Source organism: Rutilus rutilus (assembly GCF_951802725.1).
Source record: "Rutilus rutilus genome assembly, chromosome: 25".
Classification (NCBI taxonomy): Eukaryota; Metazoa; Chordata; class Actinopteri; order Cypriniformes; family Leuciscidae; genus Rutilus; species Rutilus rutilus.
Genome location: NC_140229.1, coordinates 26,108,094 through 26,131,854, shown reverse-complemented (window position 1 = coordinate 26,131,854; position 23,761 = coordinate 26,108,094). Strand labels below are relative to the sequence as shown.

Below are 23,761 nucleotides of genomic sequence, written 5' to 3'. Positions count from 1 at the left end.
ATATGCAATAATGACTCCATATAACAATATGAACTGTGATATAAACCTTATGCGCTGGAGAATCATCATTTAACTAGAAGGTTTTATTCTCACCAATCAAAAAACTCACTGTACTGGATGCTATGTTTTCATTATAAAGCAGTCAGAAGTCATTCTGTAATTTGGGGACATTGGGTTTAGCAGCAGTTAAGAAATATTATCTGATGTGGTTAGTGCACATCTTCAGAACTTCCGTTTTTGTTGTAACTGTATTTTTCTATGGCATCGTCGAAGAGTGTATTTACTTATTATGAGTTAACGAAAGTTATCATGCATGAGCATTGTAATGTTTGAAGCGGATGTCATATCAAATACCAGTAGAGCAGGTTCGATTTTACAACTATAGGCGTTCATTCATAAATCTGTAAGATCTTACCTTCATGCTGTGGAAATACAGAAAAGGGGCGGGGCTACATAAGAGGAACACCTTTAAAAAGTCTCCTCTTATATGAAGTGCTCACAATGAAACTTTCTAAAAGCATTTTCTCTAACCGGCAACCAGATTTAGATTATCTAGACATGAATCTCTGCGTGCCAAACATTATCAAACCATGTCTATAACGCATTTACCATTAGCCTGTTATTATTATCATAATTACTGCTAGTAGTATGACTAGTATTATTATCATTTTAAATCTTGATATAGAAATAAACAATCCCTAGTTATATAGCAATTATTCTAATTTTAATTACGTGTATGCAGTTGTTAAGAGAAATATCAGCACCTCTTCTGTTTGAAAGAAATTAAGCCAACTAGTGGTATTAAAAGAAAAGTTCACAGTCGAATGGATACCGTTTAAACAGACTTACATAAAGGTGTTATGCATCATTATTACATCGTTTAAAGGACACAGCCACTCTAGAGTTCAACCAGTTCCCACTTACATCACAAAACTCACTTTCCATCGTATGCTTTTTCCCAACAAATAAAACTAGTTTGATATATTTATTATAGCATGTCATTCTATATAATTTATGGTTGTCTAATGGTCGATATGATATAACAGGTGTGAATGTGTTATGTTACGTAACCTAAAACTAAAGGAGTTGCACAACGTGGCGCCCGAGATGACCTACATTAAATAAGATGTGTGCGACTGCGCCATCCAGTGGAAACACACAGGTTTGAGAATGTACATCCAGAAAGAGTTTCCTAAAAAGTACACACATAAGCCTAAACCAAGCAAATGCTCATTATATTCATTAAAACATTTCAAATATATATTTAATAAGTTGCAAAAGGTTTGATGTTTTTTAACAATGTTCAAAGCATAATAACACATACCAAAGCACTCACTTGTGCAGAAACACCTTTTATTTAAGAGGTATTATAACTAAAGATTCACAGTGCAAGGTGAGTGATTTTCTCTTGATTTAAAAGTGACCAATTAGACAAATGCAATAAAAAAAAATGACGATCTTTTTTTATTACAGTCAGGAACACATTTGTAATGAGGAAAATATAGCACGAACGCATGGTCTGCTTTGCTTAGTTTCCATTAGGGTGAAAAGCACGTGGACGCAAACCTTGCGTTACCACCTTTGTATCGCAGTTTGTGTGGAAGCAGAACTGACTGTTTGCTCGCTTGTTTTGGGCAGGTTCGATCAACAGCACGTGTTTGCGCGGCTCCGATCGGTCCAGCCTGGCGCGCGCAATTCTGTGCCATTTCAGATGGCGAGCTTTTAGGATTATAACAGCGCGGCGTGCGCGACAGGTTGACCAGTGCACTCCTGTAGTCTGGCAGCCCAAGCATCGTTTGAGCACAGCCATTTCCATTCGCAAAACTTCTGTTCCTCATATAAGCCGCGTTGGTGCATGCATTTGTCCCGTTACTGTACCTGCCCATTGGATAATAACCATCCAATAAACTGATGCGCGGCGGTTTCGTAGTATTATAGGCAGCGCTCAAATCGAAAGCCGAACTAAAATGATTAGTTTGAGGACATATTGATCCGCAGCACGCAGGAAACTGGCAATGCGGCAGACTACGCAATGGCAACGCAGTTGTAGGAGCGGGTAAACTGCGCGGATAGCCGTCATGGGGCAGTCCGATGGGGAACCCGAAAGCAGCGTCCACTGGGGGGGTTTGGAGATGAACGGCAGAGAGTGCCGCCTTTAATTTGTCATTTTCCCGTTGAAGCTCGACGGCACGAGTCTCCAGAAGATGTTCCTCCATCCTCTTGCGCTGGCGAGACCTCTTCGCTGCTTCGTTATTTCGGTTCCGTTTGAGCCAGTAATTCGTGTCTTTCTGCTCGTCAGGCGTGAACTCTCTTTTCCGTCGCGTCGCGTTGTTTGCGCGGAGGCTCGGCGTCGCGTGAAGTTGGTAGGCATCCCGTGCATTACTGAGGCAAGTCAGTTCATCATGCGTGGAGCAACAAGTACCCGATGACATCTCAGCAAGGGAAATCTGGTTCGTTATGCAAGGGTAAATTATTTGCAGTTTGTGTGCCAAAAAGTGGAGGATATATCAGTTATTATTTTGGTCCCGCCTTTCTTGGGAAGTGGCATGAGATAAAAACACCTACTTTACAGTCATTGGTTAACATGATCCTGCACACAACTCTCACTAGTACATATCATGAACTAAATGTAAAATAAATGATTGTGCTGTTTTAATTACAATATCAAAGCAAAATGCGTTTCCAATGTCTAGCCTGTAGCTTTCTAAAAGTTGAGGAAAACCCCACAAGTAATATCATATTATGTATTACTTTATTGGATTCTCCACGTGCCTGGATGAACAAAATATATGGTTAATATATATTTGTTAATAACATCTGGGTAGAAAGAAAGTTTCTGGTTGGTATGACTTTAAAGTAATACTACTGGTTAAACAAAACCTGCTTAAAAAAAAGGAGACACAGAATATTACAAACCAGTTACAAATCTTCAAGAGAATCAATGGCATAAATTACAAATCTTTACAACAGGAATTCAATGTTTTATAAAAGCAACTTTAAAAAAAAAAGGACAAATGGCTTGTCTTTGCACATCCGCATCTTATATAGTCCAATATCGTGATCCATGATGCACATCAATGACCTCAAGCAAATCCATTTGATCCTGTGGAGCTAAAATAAGTAAAATAATCAAAGTCTTGTTCTCGATGACACTGCCAACTATGACGTGGTTACATCAATGAATGGTACCCACAAAAACAGCTGAAATGGTGTTTCAAGTTGCACAGCAACAGTAAGAACATGCATTCTTCTGAATAGCTTTGCAACAATTTGATTAAAACGCCCGAACCAACGAGATCCATTGCTGTGTCACGTCTGCTACCGAACCCAAAGCAAAGCATCTTCTTCATAGACTGTGAAAAACTGCAGCTGAAATCTCTTATAAAAATATCTCCAACAGCATGACGTGTCCATCCATCAGTGTCTGCTGATAAACCCATGAATAACACCACGTCCATGTGTCATTCACCGGTTTCCCTTCACTTTTTAAACCTGTACAACTGATAAAAAAGTAGAAAAATGACATTGCAGAGAATGCCTCTTCTCATCTCCTGTAACAGATAGTCTATGCTTCTGAACTGATGGCGTTGCGCTCAGTCTGCGTGCTGTCGTTGTCCCCCAGGAGCTCGGTCTCGGGAACAGACAGGTCCTCGTTGTGCAGACCGCTTTGAGACGCCCCGTCAGCGAAATCCTCCTCTGTGGCCTTCAGGTCTTCATTCATGAGGGCCCTCTCGGTGCCGGACCCGTTGGAGGGGGCCGTGGTGACGTACCCGGTGCTGGTGGAGCCGCTGCCGCTGTGGTGCGACCCGGCCTTGGCCACCATCAGCTGCTGAGGGGGGGGGATCTGCACCGGGATCTGCATGGGGTAGAAGTTCTGCAGGTACGGGTACGCCGGCATCGGCTGGTAGCCATTGACTGGGATGTAGAGTTGGGGCGGCACCATTGGGCGCATCTGGCCCTTCATGGACACAAACTGAGGTTGAGGAAACGGAGACTTTTTGGGACTAACGTAGCGGGCGTTGCTGATGTTGCTGACGGGGCTTGTGCTGAGGGAGCTGGTTTGGGTGGTGTTGCTCGCTCCTGAGGTCTGAGCCGAGCTGTTGTAGTTGGACAAGCTCTCCCAGGTGCGCAATCGAGCGTGAATGTCTTTGAAGCGAGGCCTTCGTGCGGGGAACTCATTCCAGCACTCTAACATCAGTGTGTAAATCCAGGCTGGACAGTCATCGGGGCAGGACAGCACTTGTCTGTTGCGGACCATCTCAATCACGTCCTGGTTGGAGTAGCCGCAGTATGGCTGAAGGCCGTAGCTAAATATCTCCCATAACACCACGCCGTAAGCCCAGATGTCCGAATCCGTGGACAACTTCCCGTATAGTATGGCTTCCGGGGACATCCAGCGGATTGGGAAGGGATTGGCGCCCATTAGCTTGTAGTAGTCGGCGGAGTAGACCTCTCTGAACAGCCCGAGGTCCAGGATCTTGACATTGAGCTTATCGCACACCAGGATGTTTCGAGCAGCCAGATCCTTGTGGACCACGTGGTGACTGGAGAGGTACTCCATCCCGGCGGCGATCTGTGTGACGATGTGCAGGAAGTCTGCCTGCTCCAGGGTGGATTTGACCGTCTTGTCGTCGTCATAGCTTCCGACATCGGAGTGAGGGGATCGCATGACCAGGAACTCGTGGAGGTCGCCTTGGCCGGAGTAGCTGAAGATCATGCTCATGGGCTGCTCTTTAGTGATCACTCCCAGCAGGCACACGATGTTGGGGTGTTGCAGGCGGGACCGGAGCATGGCCTCGTGCCGGAACTCTTCCCGGAGAGGGCCCTCGTCCTTGTCTTTCACCGTCTTTATAGCCACCACCTGAGTCTGTTCACCTGGAGCTGTGCCGTAGAGGTGACCTTTGTAGACCTTTCCGAAACGGTCCTCTCCGAGCTCTTCCATGAACCGGACCGCAGAAAGGTTGAGTTCTCGGAGCTTTGCCTGGAAGTATCAGAAAACGAGACATTTCAAGTCTGCTTTTGCTCAACTTAAAGAGGCAAAATGTCAAGATGTAATAAAAATTCTGGCACATCATTCCTCAAAGCATTCAGGTCCATTTTGACCCAGAAGAGATACAGGACTTTTGGCATGGGTTTTAATACTTGAACCAAACTTGATAAAAATACACAACATTACATTTTTTAAAGAGTTTTTTTTTAAAGAGTTTTTTTTTTAAGGAATATAACAACTTTTTTTATACATCTATGAGTGTTTGTAAAATATTTAGCCCCTTTACCATATCTCACACACTCTTTTGGGACTTCATTTTGTTAATAAATACATATTTATACAAATATATTCAGTTTGAAAACATTTCAGGGTAATATTGCCATTTTGTTAGAAAATGAATATGTAGGTTTTTATAAAGTTGTAGTTTTTGAGAAGAATTTATTTAAATCCATTGATTTAATACTGATTTAATTGATTTAATCCATTGAGTTAATACTGCTAATTCTCAGATTATGTTCCTATAAATGTCACATGATATATTCAAATAAAAGTTTTCATAAATATTGGGGAAAACATTTCTCGATGTTTTAATTGATAAAAGGTTAACAAAACACAGTAACATTCAAAACTTTGCCATTTTTTGTGCATTCACTCATTAACGACAAGTATTTGATCAGATACATTATGATTTTAGTTGAAAACATGTGAGCTTACGTTCGGGATCATTTGCAGATTCTGAATACATTAAGAGGGTTAAGACGTTCGACAGCTCGAGTGCTGGAAGATTACCTGCTGCTTGTGCTGATTGAGTAGCGGCAGCTCCATCTCTTGGCTCGGTGAGGCGGACAGCTGTCGGCGAGCAGGGCTGTCAACAGACTCCTTCTGTTTGTTGCGGCACATGCAGATCAAGAAGAATAAGCAGGCAATAATAAGAGGGGTGGCTATACTGGGGATCAAGATGTACAGTATCTCCTTTTTCATTTGCTCCGGAGGATCTGGGAAAGATGGGAAACAAAATGTTTAATATTGCTTGAATTCATTGAATTTTCCGTCATGAGGTTGAGGTGTTCAACTCACTGCAGGGCTGGATGTCACAGACGTCCGCTCGAACATTCGGGTCCAACGTGAAACACCAAGGGCTCTCCATTTGCCCCCCGGGGTTCCTGCAGAAGTTGTGTCCTCCTCTGAGCTCAGGGTACTCGACAGGCGTCAGGTGATGACTGTGTGGATACTGTGCACTCCAGGGCTGGCACTGGTAGCCTGATTTCGTGACACTCACCGTGCCTTTGTAGTTGGCGCCACTTCCATTGTAACAGCTGTGATTTGGGGGTGAATCTTTAACAAGGATTGAAAATTAGTAGGTATTTTCTCCCAGAACATTGAGTAAATGTACATCAGAGTCATTGAAATATTCATTTGTGAGTCAGAGTTATAGACTAATACAACCTTAAGAAATTTTGGTTACACTTTATTTTAAGGTGTCATTGTTACAATGTAATTATATCTATTTAAGTACTGAGTAATCATAAGCAACTACATGTACTCACTATAGGGTTAGGGTAGGATTAGGATTTGGTTGAGGGTTAGTTGCATGTAATTATGCATAATTTACTGTTATTACATGTAACAAGGACGCTGTAAAATAAAGTGTTACCGAAATTTTAGACGCACCACAAGAGGGCCCTCTCGCTTTAATTGCTGCTCTTTGAGGCCAGTTACATTAGATCTCATGCTATTATTGTGTTTTCCCTGGCTCTGAATGACAACCCCTTCTTGTGTTGTGTAGCTGAGTGGTGATGACCTACATTGGGGCGGCAGGCCGATGCGGAGGCAGCTGGCCGCGTCAGGAGAGCCGGGGTGGGGGAGCAGGTTACACACGGGCAGCTCCAGCTGCATGAGGATCAGAGGGTTGGAGCGCGCGATGGTGTACTCCGCGTTACACAGGTCGTTCTCCAGAGCCTCGCACTCGTCCCGGCAGAGCTGGCGCCGGCGCGGACCTCGGCTGCCCTCCTCGCATAACGGGAAGACGTAATAGCAGAACGATGGGATGGCAAACTCAGAGCACTGGTCTGAGAGCTGGGTCGAGGTGCCGATCATCGTGAAGGCCGCTGGAGAACAACAGGAATGATGAAGAATCATAGAAGCAGAGTGCATGATATATTGGATTAAAATTGACATTGGGATGTGGTTTAGTGCGATTGTCAAATCACGCAGGCTGCTATTTAATAAAGTATATGTGTATGTGTCAGCGGTTTCAGAGTGAAGCATGTCATTTACACTCATGTAGTTCATGATTCAGTGCTTCAGAATCTCAGGACGGCCTGGTTCATCCACAGTGAATCCCGCTGGGAGCTGCATGTGTAAATGAACATACAGCCTTCACTCTGAAACCAGCAGCACATGTACGGTTCTGCTCAAAAGTTTACATTCCCCTTGTAGAATATGCAAGACGCTAATAATATATATTTTTTGTACTGTCCTGAATAAACTATTTCACATAACAGATGTTTACATAAAATCCACAAGACAAAATTAATAACTGAATTTTCACAAATGAACCAGTTTCATTCTTTCCAAATCATCTAGTGAAACTTCTTGTATCTTTTCACTTCACAATATATATCGCAGAAAACTAAATTTGGCAATGTCAGTTTTTGATCATGATGTGTGCTAAACTGCTCACCAGTGATGCGGTTTTCACTTTCTCCCTGCATCTGCAGAGACTCCACGTAGATGCTCCTGTTTCCAATGAAGCGAGCGCACGCAATGCCTCGGTACGGCTGGCAGAAGCCCTTCTCATGCGGTCTAAAGAAAATGACAGACAGTGACGATGACCAAGATGAAAGCTTGGCTGAATGCCACACAGCTGATATCTAGTAAGGCAACTCAACTAATAAAGCGGTACGTTGTAGAATAAGACTCGGGACACCACATTACGCATCACAATACCATGTGATTATGACAATTTAAAGTCCCCCTGTGTTGAAAATCAAGCTTTTAATGTTGTTTATGTGTCTATGTGGTGTTATTAATGTGCTTTAAGACAAACCATGTGTAAATTCAAAAGTCGACACCATTGCTGAGTATTTTCTCCTTAAAACTGCAGTGAACCAAAGAAAGTCTCAAAAACACGCTTTGAAATCGCTGACGTCACAAACTACCTTGTAACCAATCAGATCAACGTGTGATTGTCAACGAGTGGATCTCTGAGCTGAGTGAGTGAGTGGAGGCGGGGCTCATTTGCATATTCATAGAACCACGCATACTAAATGAGGCAAGGGTGTCGAGTTACATTCAAGATATTTTAAGGCATAAAGAAATTATTTTCAAGGAAAAATACGTTTAAATATGTCAATTAGGTGATCAAAGATGAGTTTTAAGGGATAAAATGATTGACTACAGGGAGACTTTAACACTAATTACAAGGTCTGCATTTCTGTAGCTCAAACAGTAGAGCGGCACCGCCAAGGTCATGGGTTCGATTCCCAGGGAAAGCTAGAACTGAAAAGAATGTAAATGTGTACCTTGAAATGCAATGTAAGTCGCTTTGGATAAAAGCGTCTGCCAAATGCATAAAATGTAAAGGTCTATATTTGGTGTATGCCATAATTTTAACTTATTAATAATTTTTCAGGGATGAGAGTAATGATATTTCCATCCAGACTGACCGATCTGCAACTCTGGCGTCTAATACTGATGTTAAACTAATATCCAGCTGACCTAGGCGAGGAGACCACAGTAATGAGCATTAAGGGACTCTCGAGTGAGCCTGTGCATCGCATGACCTCTTGTTCCTGGATCCTGAAATCTAGGTGCTCACGAAGAGCCAAAGCGATACAGAAGTCTAGTCACCGTGGACTGCGGTTCGAGTGTTATGATTGGAGCACTTCTGAAGAAGGTTCAATGGTTGTTTATTACGCTACTTTTGGGCTTTGCTGTTTCTCTCATCATAATCTGAATTTGAAGTGACCAAAAGATTTGCTGCTCAGGATATCCATCTCTGCTGTTTATGCAGTTACCAACGGGATAAAAGTGGTCTATTCTGGCAAAACAGAAACGGGTTTGTGGAACTGCTTGGAATTGGATTCTGAACTTTATGCCTAAAGGGATTTTTTTTTTTTTTTTTTTTTTTTGTCTCCACAACAGACGTTTGTTTAAGTCTCACAATGAACTGACAACACACAACAGCAATGATTTCCAGAGCTGAAATCCGATCCTGTGTAAGGCTCTGGTCCAAAACCGTGTCTACCTTCTAAGGCAGCATCCAAGCTGAAACGTAACTGGAGCATGCGCAACACAAGCAGACACTGAGCCGTTAAAACAGTTGTAGTAAAATCTAAAGGTGCAAAACTCTCTTGCTTCATTCACCATCTTAGATTTATTTCAAAGAGCTCGATGAAATGTGCGAAGGATTCATACAATGCTACCTAAGAATTTGCCCAATATATTAAAGCCGATAAATAATGGATTATTTACTTCAGTTGAGACACTTCAGATGCGCACTGTTCGCCATGATGGGTTTACATTTCTTGAAATATGATTAGAATCACTTCAAAAAGGGCAAGTCTGTCATATACACTAAATCAAATTATTATGAGAACATTATAATTGTGCACTTGGGACATGGCTTTTAATGGTGAGACCTGTTTTTGTAATCAAGCTCTCAAAAATTATATAAAAATTTGGATTCAGATTTATCGGCCAATATATCGGTTATCGGCTTTCAAATATGAAGAATGATCCGTTATCGGCACAGACCAAAATGTTCATATCGGTGCATCCCTACTATATAGAGTGCATAGTTTTGCTTGCTTGTGAGACTCGTGCACTGCAAACAGAACAGATCCGTTACCAATCCTGAACAACAGGAAAATACATTTTCTCCAATATCTCACTCATTTTCTGGAGTTTAGTGATACGGCCAACCATTTTCTGAAAATGTCCTCACCTGGCCCATATGCAACATGATCAGAAACAAGCACACTTATCAGCCTCCGGGGTTGGACATTTTAAGTAGATCCCTAGTCATTCAAAGTTTTCCGATGTTTTTAAACCTGTTATAAATCACACACTGCTGCTCTGAGAACTGTGAATGGATGTAGTGTGAAGCTTAGCTAAAATAACTGCTCTCTGAAGGAATTTCGCACTATTCACTTTTCATTTTGCTCCATCTGTGGCAGATTGCCAGCGTATCCATCAATGCCCCAAACTTCTGCTACGTCCAGCCTCAATATCACATATGGTTACAATTTCACCGCAGTTTGGATTGAGCAAGGAATTTTCTCTCAAGCTAATGTTCAGGGACTCGGGCCTAACAAGATTCAGATTTACTTCCTACTTTTTTGTGTTGTTGAAATATTGTAAGGAGAGAAAAAAAGAAAATGCAAAGCATTATTTCCCTAATCGCTGTTCTTTGTAACCTGTTCAAAGTTTACAACAACTGGATATTAGTTTTGCATAGAAGTTTGACGTCAAGACATTTTTTAACTTTCTGACCCACCTCAACATTTATCAGTGTGAAAAGACAATGAGGCTGTAAGCAACGCAACTGGGGATTTGTGCCTCTCGTGCTCATCTGTAACCACTTATGTAGAGAAAAACACTACTCTGCCTCGATCAAATACATCTACATGTGGTCTTAATGCTCTTCTACTTGGATAATATTCTTCGTTAATGGCTCTTATTGTAGAATATCCTCGCTGTCCCACAGAACAAATGCGGACTTTCGTTTGACCCCTAAAGGCCCCGATATACTTCAAGCGAAATCGAAGAACTGGTGTGACGTCATTTCAAACAAAATTTTCGGGAAAGTTCGCTCTGGCTTGTAAACGCCTTCGAACTACCATTGGTTTGTGGCGATGATGTAATAAGTAGGTGTGGCTCTGAGGCTCCGCCTTCGAGATCTTCTCCGGTTCATTTCTTCTCTGCTTTATAAAAAGAGCCGCTTTATAGTAGAAATTGAAGTTGTAATTCTAATCGAAAGAGACACTGACACTGTTTTCGTCTTTAATTCAGTAAAGCTGCTGATTTAAAGCGATCTACTGTATAAAGTGCTATATAAATACACTTGACGTGACGTGACTGGAGCGCTGAATCACAGAGCTGGTGCAAACACACACATCACTGAGATCAGAGGCTTTCTGAACTGATGTTTTCTGATTATTTTATTATTGAGAGGAAAGCATGCAGCTTTATTGACATATTCATCTAAATGTGGAGAGCGTTGGGCTGTTCGCTGACAGTAAACTGCTGCTCAGGTATTTCAAACAACGGTTTCCCCGTACAGTATAAGCGAAGAGCGGAAAAGAACTTCTCTGTGAGTATATCAGGACCTTAAGAGGCGAGTTCAAGGAAACTGTGCATTGCAGGCAGGAATCATTTTCAGCTCAACAGTTGGACAAACGTATTCCTGATAAAAACATTTGTTTAGAAACGGTCGGTACAGGAAGAGGAGTTAACACTGAGGATTAGGCTAATGCCAAGGCGTCTGCTGAAACTCACTTCAGTAGCGTGTGGATCTAACCGCTGGACAGGAGTAGAGTATGTGTTGTGTTGTCTACTCTCTCTTTCTCTCTCTCTCTATCTCTCTCTCTCTCTCTCTCTCTCTCTGATATGCAGTTATATATGCAGAAGGGCTGTTGGAACGAATTCCGAAATTCTAATATAATTCGAATATTAAAAAAATAAATACTATTTGAATGCTGAAGTTACTATTCGAATATTGCTTTTTTATGTATATATATATATATATAAAAAAAAATATTATATGCAATCTTGCCTTTCTCGCTGCCTTGGCTTACACGCATGTGAAAATGAAATGCTTTTGTTTTTGAATCGTAACAATTGTGCACGTTATCCACGCTGTATCATCATAACAATACTGTCAAAAATGGCGGAGAGCAATGTCTCCACGGAAACGGAGATCACCACTCCTGACAATTTGAGAAGCGATGTGTGGAAGGTGTTTGGATTTCAAACCATAAATGGAAAAATTACAAATAAAGAAGTGGCAATCTGCAGAATATGCAAAATCCGAATGAAATATCACTCCTCAACTAGCAACCTGAGGGCACACTGGACAAGCTAGGCGACCTGTCCGAGGAACCGCCGCTAAAACTGGCAAGAATTACTTCTTTTCTGCCTCTCTCCTCATCACGGGGCTAACCAGCTGTCCGCCAAAAGGCGATTACAGACAAACTGACACGGTTTATCTGTAAAGATATGAGACCGATCAACATCACGCAGGGGTCTGGATTTAAAGATTTTAGGTACACGGTTCCTAGCCGCGCAACAATCACTGACAGAGTTGTGAAACTCTATGACACAACATCAGACAAAAGTTGACAAATTAAAGTCATTCATTTTGTTCTGCTGTTTTATTGTTAATAAGAAAGCGATCACCTGTTTCTAAATGTTTACTGTAATGTTAGATGTCCCTCTAGTGGACAGAACGTGTAACAACAACCACATGCTATAGTGGCATTGGCGATCCATAAGCCTGTGTAATGTCGTAATTATTTATAATAGGATGAATTTAAGCATTTAATATTCGAATATTATTTGAATATTAAATAAAATAAGGAATGGAATTAGAATAGTATTATAGAGGAAGATTGACAGCCCTAATATGCAGTACTGGGAACTGAAGGAAGACAAACACTGCAAACTACCTCTACCTGCCGAGGGCCCGCACATCTTACTGAAGCTCTCATCTCAAGACCCAGTGCAAACAGGGCCAGATCCCATTTCCACCTAACATCAACATTAACACATTAAAGGTGACATATTACGCCCCTTTTCAAGATGTAATATAAATCTATGGTGTCCCCAGAATGTGTCTGTGAAATTTCCGCTCAAATACCCCCCCAGATAATTTATTATAGCTTGTCAAATTGGCCCCTTTTTGGGTGTGAGTAAAAACACGCCGTTTTTGTGTGTGTCCCTTTAAATGCAAATGAGCTGCTGCTGCTGCGCCCCCGTTCAGAAGAGAGCCGATCCTTTACACGAGCTTCGGATGCAACAACAAAACACGCGAATAATCTCACTCATCCAAAATCTCAGAAATAACCAGTAGTGGAGTGCAGTCTTACAGAGAGACTCAGGAAGAGGTTCAACTTTTAGACGCCGATGGACGTTTCTGAATGGTTAGTGGTTGTGGAGTTACATTGATTCATCTCATTTACTTGCATGTACCGTCATCATGTTTAACTTTTACACAAGTGTACACAGTTCCCTGAGGTCTTTATAAGACAGCTGTGACATGTTTTGGTCAAATAGTGTTCAGTGCTCGTCTGTGCTCAACGACACAACTATTTACATGCTTTGCTCGAACTTTTGCCATTGCGTTAGAACTGGTTACACTGTTGTCTCTTGCGAAAAACCAAATGGCGGTGCCGTTGGTGCAAACGTGTCGATTAAGGGCCGGTAATATTATAATAAAATCCCGAAATTTCCCGAAAAGAGCGAAATCTGAGCGGCTTATTGTCATGCTTGCAGAGAAAGGCTTACCACAACACAGTTACTGGGTTGTCACTTTTCACATTTTCTGGGTTGGTCGATGCACCTGGGACCCGATTATAGCATTTAAACATGGAAAAAGTCAGATTTTCATGATATGTCCCCTTTAGCATGCGTTTTTTTGTGAGCAGAACACAAGTGGTCAGTGCTAAATACAGATGAAAATGGGGTCTAAAACGTTTTGTGATCAGATCACTGAAACCACCTGGCACATATGACTACATCGAAACACTCGTGCATCCTAAATGCATGTGAATGTGAGAAAGCGCAACAAAACAAGCAATTCACATTTGCTGTGTTGTACCAAAACACAATGATTAGGTTAGAGTAAGCCGTGTAACGTGTGTTCGGTCATTTAAAAATAATCATGCACCACATTTGGCGCTTCCATGAGAGTAACGTAGTCTAGATGAAGTTCAGACATATAAGTGACTATATTTATGTTCAAATACATGTTAATACCAGATGGATACGGTAATGCATCCCGGCTGACCACTTGTGATCACCCTGAAACGCATCTTAAACCAGGTGTAAACGTATTCACCCGGATGTTTAGCAGATTGTCCCAGGTGCTCATCTTCATACAATACAAATAAATGTGGTCAACAGACACAAAAAGGTCCATTTGTACACTATATTCAATTACGGTCTGTTCCTCAGTCTATAGTAGGGCTTCAGAAGACCACTTATTTTATTGTTTATCTTCCACCACTGTCTGACTCAGTCTTTTTACAAAATATCTCCTCTTGTGTTTCACGTTCAAAAGACAGACATTCAGGATTTTAGTGGGCAAAAAAAGGTCATTGTCTACAGTGTAGCGACGTATGAAGCACCGCTCACACGAAAGCCACTTTCAAACCAGCCATCTGCTGGTCAACAAGCATGAGCACGGAGACATCTTTTGCCCTCACACGAAATTCCAGATTGCGCTGATTCCTACTGAAAATCCACAAAGATCCGGCGAACGGTAAATGTGGCTGCACCTTTACAGCACTGATCTACAGTATGTCAGTTTGTGGGAATGAAGGCTGAATCCTATTAACACGAGCACTGCCCTGGAAATATATCCCCACAGACATTGTACCATTTATTTAACCTGGAAAAGGAAACATGAGGATCTGCCATAAAATTTCCCCTAGCAAAGGTGGCTGCCAGCGATCTCTCCGGCTCTCGGGGAAGTTAAGTCAGATACTGGTTCATGCCAAGATACAATCCTGTGTTTTTGTTCTTTTTGGAAAAGCAGGTCCTGCTTTTATTTCCACTAATCAACCAAAGCTTTTTGTCATGTCAAGGTAAATAGAAAGAGAGTAAGAGAAAGAGACACTTACGTGGATCCACCCTTTTGCCATATTTATGTTATAAGACTACAGCCAGCAAAAGAGCTTTAAACTAAACACTAAACTGTTTTTCTATCTTCTCAAGCTTCAGTTCACACAACTGCGAAGATATCGGATCGATTTTAAGCAGAAATGTGTTGACTCAGCTTTTTAAACAATGTGATCCAACTCAAAGTCCTGCCAACGTCTGACTCCTTTTGAGAAGAATTTTTAAAATTCATGAAATGTAGGGCCATTGACCATGTGGAAATTATGTACCTTTTTATGTACAGAAACAAACACAAGAAGCCGGGAAAAGTGAATGCACACAGAGACAAACGGACAGAAGCAGTACTTACAGATCTGGTCCAGTGGGTGGGGACTGTCCTGTAAAACACAGATAGGAGGAATTACGGACTAGCGTCTTAACATGATCTTCCCTTAGGGAGCAGCTGTTTTCACAAAGCCTAATTTGCCGTTTCAGCTCAAGAGAAGTTGGAGTGTTATTACGCCAAGATGACTTTTCAGAGAGGCAGGAGGCACGGTGCAAGCGAGCTCCTAAACCTGTCAGAAGCATAATGTGAAATATTGGACGTGCTCCTTGTGGAGAATTTACCGTACGCACATAAAAGGGATCTTTTCCCCCCCAGAAGGAAACAGTGGGAAGTAGTTTCTTAAGAAGAGTCCTAATGCAGGAACACTGAGATTTATGCTGCTGCTTTCCTATAAATATACAGGGATGCCAGGGTGAGATTTGGCGCATGTGGCTGTAAAACAGAGCTGCTTTAGTTTGCTCTGTAAATCAATGGACTCCCCAAATAAGCGAAAATGGGTGAACAGGAAAAGAAAACACTAGAGCCACAATACAGAGGAGAACGCGCTGATTGTGGCCCCAGACTGTGAGGGAACTGAAGAGTTATAAAAGTCTGAGAGGAGTTTATATTGGGATACCACACAGGTATATTTAATTGAGCTGGGTTCATGTGACGCCATCATTCATGGCAATCATTTACAAAAATAACTATGTATTAAAACCAACAAATATCTGCAATGAATGGAAATGTGTGCCTTCTTCCTATAGAGAGCAACAGCAGGCTTCTGGAAGTAAAAAACCCATTCATTTTCTCTGTAGAGAAATTGATTTTTAATGACGGCGTATAAACCTTTCAAAAGAGACCTACAACGCTTACAGAATGAAATATGCCCCTATGGAAGGCAGTGTGATTTCAGTGTGATTTTTTTTATTATTTAATAGCCAGATTCCTGGTGGAAAAACTACACTACCCACAATCCCGAAGAGAGCTCCACCAATCGGAAAAGCCCTGCATCCCCCATTCCCATGAAGCATTGCGAATGATGTCACTGAATCTCAAAGTACAATACACACTAGCTTTCAAAAGCATTCGGTATGATTTTTTAATGGTTTTGAAAGAAGCCGTCAAAAGAGATCATAAATCAAACTAAAATTAATATTGTGTTTAAAATAAACGTTCTCTATGTGAATATATAGTAAACTGTCATTTATTCCTGTGATGAGAGCGCATCATTACTCCAGTCTTCAGTGTCACATGATCCTCCAGAAATCAGTCTATGATGAAACATGTCTGATTATCATCAGTGTTGAAAACAGTCTCATATTTTTGAGGAATCCTGATTTTTTTTTTAGGATTCTTTGATGTATAGAAAAAAACAGCATTTATATGAAATCTTTTGTAATGTTATAAATGTCTTTACACTTTTTTTAATCATTTTAATGTGTATTTGCTGAATTAACGGTTGTGTATACAATATATGTATACAAATATATTTGTACATAACTAAATATTTAGCAAAAAAAACATTTTAACCAGTTCAACAAAGGCATTGGTTTGATTTGATCACTTCATTCGCAATGCTTCATGGAACCTGTAGTTCATTCCCCCCTTAAAAAATAATGAATTAAAAAATTTAATGTTGGTATTCATTGCAGAGCTGTTTTTGGATCACAGATTAAAGGTCTTCAATGAACCAGAATTGAAGTAAAAATAAAAAAAATAAAAAAAAGCAATCATTTACCCAGTCGCACATATAGCACTCCAGTTGCGGAAATAACTTTGATGGAGTTTGAAGCCACACACTGGTAGTATCCGGTGTCGGTGGTGTCCAGGTCTTGGATGCGGAGCTTGGATCCGGCCTCAGTCTTGCGGATGGAGATCCGGCCCTGCTCCTGCACCACCGGGGCGTCGTTCTTCAGCCAGCGGATGTTGGGCCGCGGGTGGCCCGCTACTTTGCAGTGTAAAGTGGCCGTCTGGCCCTGCACTATAGTTATATTGTTTGGCGGCTCCACAAACTCCAGGAAATAACCTGAGGGAAAAGGGCAAGGAAGGCTGTTAGAGGGGTCAAAGGTGGAGACCCTGAGCATCAATGCAGGCTTAAGAAGAAATCAACCCCCAATCCTCCTTCAGACGCCCGTGACAGACACTACATTTACACCGTCAAACCATTTAACATTTAAAATGATGTGTTGGTTTCTGCCTCAGGAAAGAGCACACGACTCCAGACTCAAGTGAATGGAAACAAATGAAGGGCCAGATTTTACTAACAGCGAACATCTTTTGCAGTTAAAAACTACTGTCAGTGAATAATTAGCAATGAAAAGGCACGGATAGAGTTATTTTTGTGCCGGGCCTTGTTGTATATGCATTTGCTGGAGTTTCCCTTTCAGAGGCTAAATGTATGGGAGGAGAGGGTTAACTAAGGATTGCAGTGGTCAATTTACTGGTGTTTGCAGCATTATTTAATGCCAAAAAAAAGCAGTTTAGTAAATCTGGCCCTAAATATCAATTTTACATCATACATTTACACATTAAAACTGAATTTTTTTTAGAATGGAATAAATCTGAATAATTAATCAAGGCTGAATAATTAATCAAATCATGAAATATCAGTGCGATTATCAAATTCCATAGTGTGTCATAAATAGATGCAATGAACACATTCACAGTGCGTTTCAGAGTGAAGCGTGGCACTGCTCATTAACACACGAGAAAGGAAAGAAGGAAAAAAAGTATAGAGACTAATCAAACATTTCAAATTCACAATCATTCCCTCCGCCGTTGTTTTAGAAACACCCTTGCAGCAGTTTTAACTAGTTTTTTTGTTATTTGATGTCGAGGTAATACAAAGTATAGTGAAATGTACATTTTGAATAATTGAAAATATGTATTAAAAAAATCTTTGCTAGACTGACAATATGGTCACACTTTAGAATAAGAGTCCAGTTCTCACTATTAACTAACTATTAACTACGACTTTTGCATATTAATTGCTTATTAATAGTTAGTAAGGTAGTTGTTAAGTTTAGGTATTGGGTGGATTAATGGATGTAGAATATGGTCATGCAGAATAAGGCATTAATATGTGCATTTTAAATAAACAGTACAATATCATAGTAATATGCATGCTTACAAGCAACTAGTTAATAGTGAGAATTGGACACTAAACTAAAATGTTACTGACAATGTCAATAACTGTGAAAACACATTTCACACACAGTCTAATGTGTTTCTAATATGCCAGTTACTCAATATTAACATATTTATTGAAATGTTGTGTAAATGCGGCCTCTCCTGACGCCAACAATTCCTCAGAAAACACTATTGCTAGTTGTAATGTGACATTGTCAAATTAATAACAGAAGCTTTGGACACCGACATCTTTTGAACTAGGTTGACAGATCCCGAATCTGCGGCGTAAGAAAGTCCACAAACAAGAGCTTCTTTTCGACACTCCTCGTCTTTTTCCTACTGAAATACCTCTTCCATTCACATACTTGTTCTATGAACTGTTATAAAACTCTGGCTCGTGTGATCTTGCTTTATTAGCTCCAGGATTTTTGCTTTCCGACCAAGGATTTTCAATTTGCTACATCACATTTTTGTGTTTGTTTTAGTTGAAGGTTTTGTCTAATTTCCGAATGGAGAAGATAAACAGGAGCTGGCCGGTCAAGGCCTGACCCCTGCATTAGATGGCAGAATCTGAAATGAACTACTCAACTCAGGGAAAGCACATCTGGATTAAACAACGCCAGCTTCAGCTCAAAACAAACATCTTCTGTTGAGTGGTCCCATCCTGACAACTGCGGATGAAAGGAATGTCTCAGGAGGGGTTTTGTTTGTTTTGGCGAACCTATGATTTGTAGACCTAAGCGGTGTAGCAAACAAACCCTGAAAAAGCCATTCATTTTGGGTAGAGCAGAGCTTCGCAAATGTGCAGGACAGGAGTTCATAAAACATCCCAACATCATTTCAAAGTAGGACTTTTACAATATATTTTGAATACCGTGGCTACAAGAATTCAGTTACAATATCAATTGAATAATATTAAGTTCGGAAAAAAAATTATGTTAATCAAATTCATTTTTCTTGTTTACTTTGTGTTTTCAGGACAAAAAATTGTATCGCTCAAAATATGTGTTTAGGGAAGTGGAACGAGAGTTTGTTTCCTGCAGACTGGGGAATATAACACACACACACACACAGGCGAGACAACCTTTCTTCTCCGACATGGTTTTGTGCGACAGCAGCAGCAACACACTGTCTTTCTTTTTTGTTTTATGACAAGTGGCAACCAGCATTAAGGTGCAAAAGCGCCGCCTACTATGTTGGAGAGTCAACCAATATTTACAATAATATCGTGTCTTTTGGAATATCGCGGTTATCGTCAATACCGGTATATTGCAAATCCCCTATTTCAAAGACTCTGCAATCTTTCTCTGTATCGCCATTCTTTAACCCTCTGCATTGTAAATCTCAATCAATTTCAAGCTAGATTAATGCCTGTCGAGGAAGATTTAGCTTGCCAGTGATTAGGCTAAAAATTATGTCAAATACTGAGGAAAAAAACAACTGTAAAACATGAAAGTATTCTGCAATCATTTAAGAAATAGGTTCTTACATAGAACCTCTTTGGCATTAAGCATTATTTACAATTGATTCGAGGACCCTAGGGTTCCCTATTGAACCCCACTGAACCTTTTATTATAGTAATAAAAATGAATAAAAATGAGAACAAACACTACAATTAACCCTTAATCGCTGTTAAAAAAGTATAACACTTTGTGGGGGTGTGTGGGAGTGTGGGTGGGGGCAAGCTTGTTCCATGTTGCATATGTGACATTTTTCAGATTTATGCCAGTTTAGTTGATTTTATTTGCCAATTTCTATAAAAATGCTCTCTGTTGCAGTGACATACGTGTGTGTTTGTGTGTGTTTGTGTGTGTGTGTATGAGATAGAAAGTTCGTTCCACTTTGGGTTTATGCTCTAGGACCAGACCTTTATTTAAATGTAATTTTTTTTAGATTTATGCCAGTTTTGTTTATTTTATTTGCCAATTTCTGTAAAAATGCTCTCTGTTGCAGTCACATACATGTGTGTGTTTGTGTGTGTGTGTGTGTGTGTGTGTGTGTGAGTGTGTGTGTATGAGATAGAAAGTTCGTTCTACTTTTTATTTATGCTCTAGGACCAGACCTTGGTTTATTTGTAAAAAAAAATCAGATTTATAATGGATTTACTTTTATTTTTTGACAAACAAAATTTTAAAAAGTCATTTTTTTTCATTTTCCCATTCATTTTCAATGTGGGGTCATTTTGACCCCAAACAGCTTAAATGGTACTTTTTTTTTTACACACCTTTAGAACAACCAAATCAAGCCCAGTTTTTTTTGTGCATGTTTAGATAGATTATTTAGGAAAAGTCACAGAGTTTCATGTCCCTGAGATGAAGGTAACACTTTTAAAAAATGAAGGAAAAGTCCATTGGGGTCATTTTGACCCCAAACAGCGATTAAGGGTTAAAAACTGAACGTATCTGCTCAATTCAGCATGAGCCGAACAGGAGTCGCAGCTCAAAACAGATTTCACCTCACCTCACTCTTGACTGACAAGACAGTGGCGGAAGATTTGTTTTCAAGCAAGTTCGTCATTGTTCTGTTTTGTTGTTGTGTTTTTATTAAGAATAATAATGAACCCACCATTCAAGCAATTGCCGCACCCGAACTGGCGCTAATTCACCAATTCACCAATTAAAATGTGCATGGGCATTCATAAGTTATTCATAAATTATTTGAAAACGCTCGCCCTGCTCCACACCGTTGTGAATGCACGCGCGGCCGTGCACGTTACTTTCAACTTTTACTATCGAATTAGCGATTTAAAAGCTAGGAAAAAAAGATCTCTATATATTTATATGGCGACTGTATTGTCAATGGACTCGTCAATGGAATGTAGTTCGTTTTAAAATAGCAGTGTCTGGCCCCGGTGAGTCAGAGGCCTCCTCCTCTTCACAAAGACATGAGAGATGACTCGATGGTGTGGAAGTGAGAAATGCAACAGCACTGCATGATGGGAAAACAGAGAAAGTGACAGCAAAAGGGCAAAGCGAAGAGGCGATGGGCCTGGGTAACCTCAGGCTGAACAGTGTGAGCTCATAGCATGTCCAGAGCCAGACGGAGCTCAAATAAACAGTCGTGTGCGCAAGAGCCAGACCTCAGCCTTATCAAGCAGACATGAAATGTGCTGCGCTCCTGAACCTGATCTGAGATCATATCTCCACAACCCACAGCCATCATAAGGGTGGTATGTAGCCTTAAATGGGTTGACACGCAGTTGCCAAGTTGTCCAACCCGGGCATGAATGACTACAACAGCAAGTATACAGTTTTTAGGCAACGCATCCAAACGTGTACAAAGTTTATAGTGTGCTCGATACATGCACACTACAAATATTCATCTTCATCTAGCGCCTGCGCTATTTCTCTCCATAAGTCATGACGGATAAAAATGTCTTGGTACTCTTTTAAACTAGACTTGCGTGTCTGTCTTCATCCCCTCACAGAAGCGCTCGTAAACGCAGGCATCTACTGTTGTTGCCTTCTCCAGTATTTAGTTTTTCTGATTTTGTCAGTGTCGCCACCTTCAGGATCAACTAATTAGAGCAAAAACATTCAGCGTGCATATGGTTGTGGGCTGCATATGGAGGTCAAGAGGTCAGAAAAATCACATGATGCATTGTAAGAATATCCTAGCCAATGGGCTTTCAAAACTATTATCAGTTATTAATTTATTAAATAGATTAAATTAGGTTAAACACTTTTTTTTTTTGTATAAACCAAAGTATACTTTGGGCTTAAGGCAACTCTAGAAACACCATTCAATTAGGAACAACGTGAAACCATAATGATCCCGAGGCAGATAATTCAACAGTCAACAAAAGACGACAGGTATAAGCCAAAACCGCACGCACAAAAAACACCAGCAAAACAAGGCAGCGTTGACAAGATCTGCATCACATCACAGAGGGTTTGTAAAGCAGCTGAGGCATGAAAGGCCCGTCTGTGTTGCACACCCAAACGGAGAAAGTGAGGAGATGCTGTAAAACACGAGCAGCTTGAGAAAGAGCGAGAGGTACAGGCAAGTTATTACAGGCACTGCTATTTATAATGGGTGTGGAAACATGAGCGAGGGTGTTGTGATCACGCTCAGATGACGTTCTGAAGACGTGACATAATGAGAGAGTCTACTACTGTACATGAGTGTGTTCCACACCAGTGAAGCACAGCGCTCTCCAAACACCGTCTGAGGCGGCTAGACTTACACTCAGCTCAGGTAAAGCATGTTACAACAAGCAGAATGTGAAAATGATATTACACCAGTCCATTATCTCTGTGTGCCGGTGCAACTGAATCACAAAAAGCACACTAAACAAAGTACAAGTCTGCACCTATTGCGAAGTTGCTGTACTTGCAATCATCACAGTGTGCTGTGAACAGTACAAAAGTAAAGCATTCGTTTGTGTCAGAATAGGAAAAGTTGAAGTAAAACAATAGGAGTTTTGTTCTGTGATTCAGATGCCAACATTATTGAATTAATAATAATAAATCACAGATGTCATGCAGTCGTTTATAAAAAATAAAATAAAAAAAACTTTAGAACTCGTATGCCTCTCTCTGCAGCTCAGGTTTGGAAAGTGCATCTCGCAGGCGAGGTTAAGTGGGTTTGACTATTTGTGGCCGGCCATGATTGGAACGATAAACAACACAAGCAGTGCTGGCAGGCCACTATAACCCTCCGTATAACCAGCCCCTGGCCTTCAAACGCAACACTAAACGCTACATTTACAGTTTCAATATTTTAAGATGAATAAAGGGGATTTTAAAGGGCGAATGAAAGAAAACTTTTGCAATGCATCACAAAGACAATTTAAAAGATAAATCTTTTTTTGTCTATAGTTGTTGCTTAAATATAACACTATTTGTAGCAGACGTCGCCAAGTTAAACCGATGGAGGAATATGCAGACCTGAAGCCAGCCAACCTAGAGAACAAGAAGTAGGCTTACAAAGAGCACTTTTAAAAAGTGTGTTAAGTCTTTTTTGTGACATTGGGTTGCACAGTTTTCATTAAGGACACTTTTTTTCATACACACACACACACACACACACACACACACACACACACACACACACACACACACACACACACACACACACACACATGTCTGGTTCACTATCTTTGTGGGGACTCTTCATAGACTTAATGGTTTTTATACTGTACAAACGGTATATTCTATCTCCTTACACTAACCCTACCCCTAAACCTACACATCACAGAAAACTTTCTGCATTTTTACATTTCCAAAAAAAAACTCATTCTGTATGATTTATAAGCTTGTTTACCCATGGGGACCTCTATTTAGGTCCCCACTGTGACACGAGTCCCCATGAGTCTGTGTGCATTCAGGTTGAAGTCCCCACCGGGATAGAAAAACAGGTACACACACACACACACACACACATACAAATGCATGCAAACATAGGCACGCACACATACACATGCACACACCACATGCTAAGATACGTGAAAGAGTAACGGCCAATCGTCTCCCAAGTTTCATTAAAAATCA

General features: G+C 40.8%; 1 protein-coding gene across 1 annotated transcript in view; it reads right to left on the bottom strand.

Annotated features, from left to right (window-relative positions):
* Nucleotides 1-1,338: 1,338 nt before the first annotated feature.
* Nucleotides 1,339-23,761, bottom strand: part of ror2 (receptor tyrosine kinase-like orphan receptor 2) — a 78,303-nt gene continuing 55,880 nt past the window's right edge. Inside the window, exons 3-9 of the mRNA XM_084400302.1 lie at nt 16,879-17,166; nt 15,183-15,210; nt 7,674-7,795; nt 6,796-7,098; nt 6,068-6,325; nt 5,780-5,985; nt 1,339-4,981 (exon numbers count right to left, since the gene is read on the bottom strand). Of these exons, the coding sequence (XP_084256428.1) occupies nt 3,566-4,981; nt 5,780-5,985; nt 6,068-6,325; nt 6,796-7,098; nt 7,674-7,795; nt 15,183-15,210; nt 16,879-17,166 (2,621 nt within the window). The 3' untranslated portion in view covers nt 1,339-3,565. The remainder of the gene's footprint in view (nt 4,982-5,779; nt 5,986-6,067; nt 6,326-6,795; nt 7,099-7,673; nt 7,796-15,182; nt 15,211-16,878; nt 17,167-23,761) is intronic.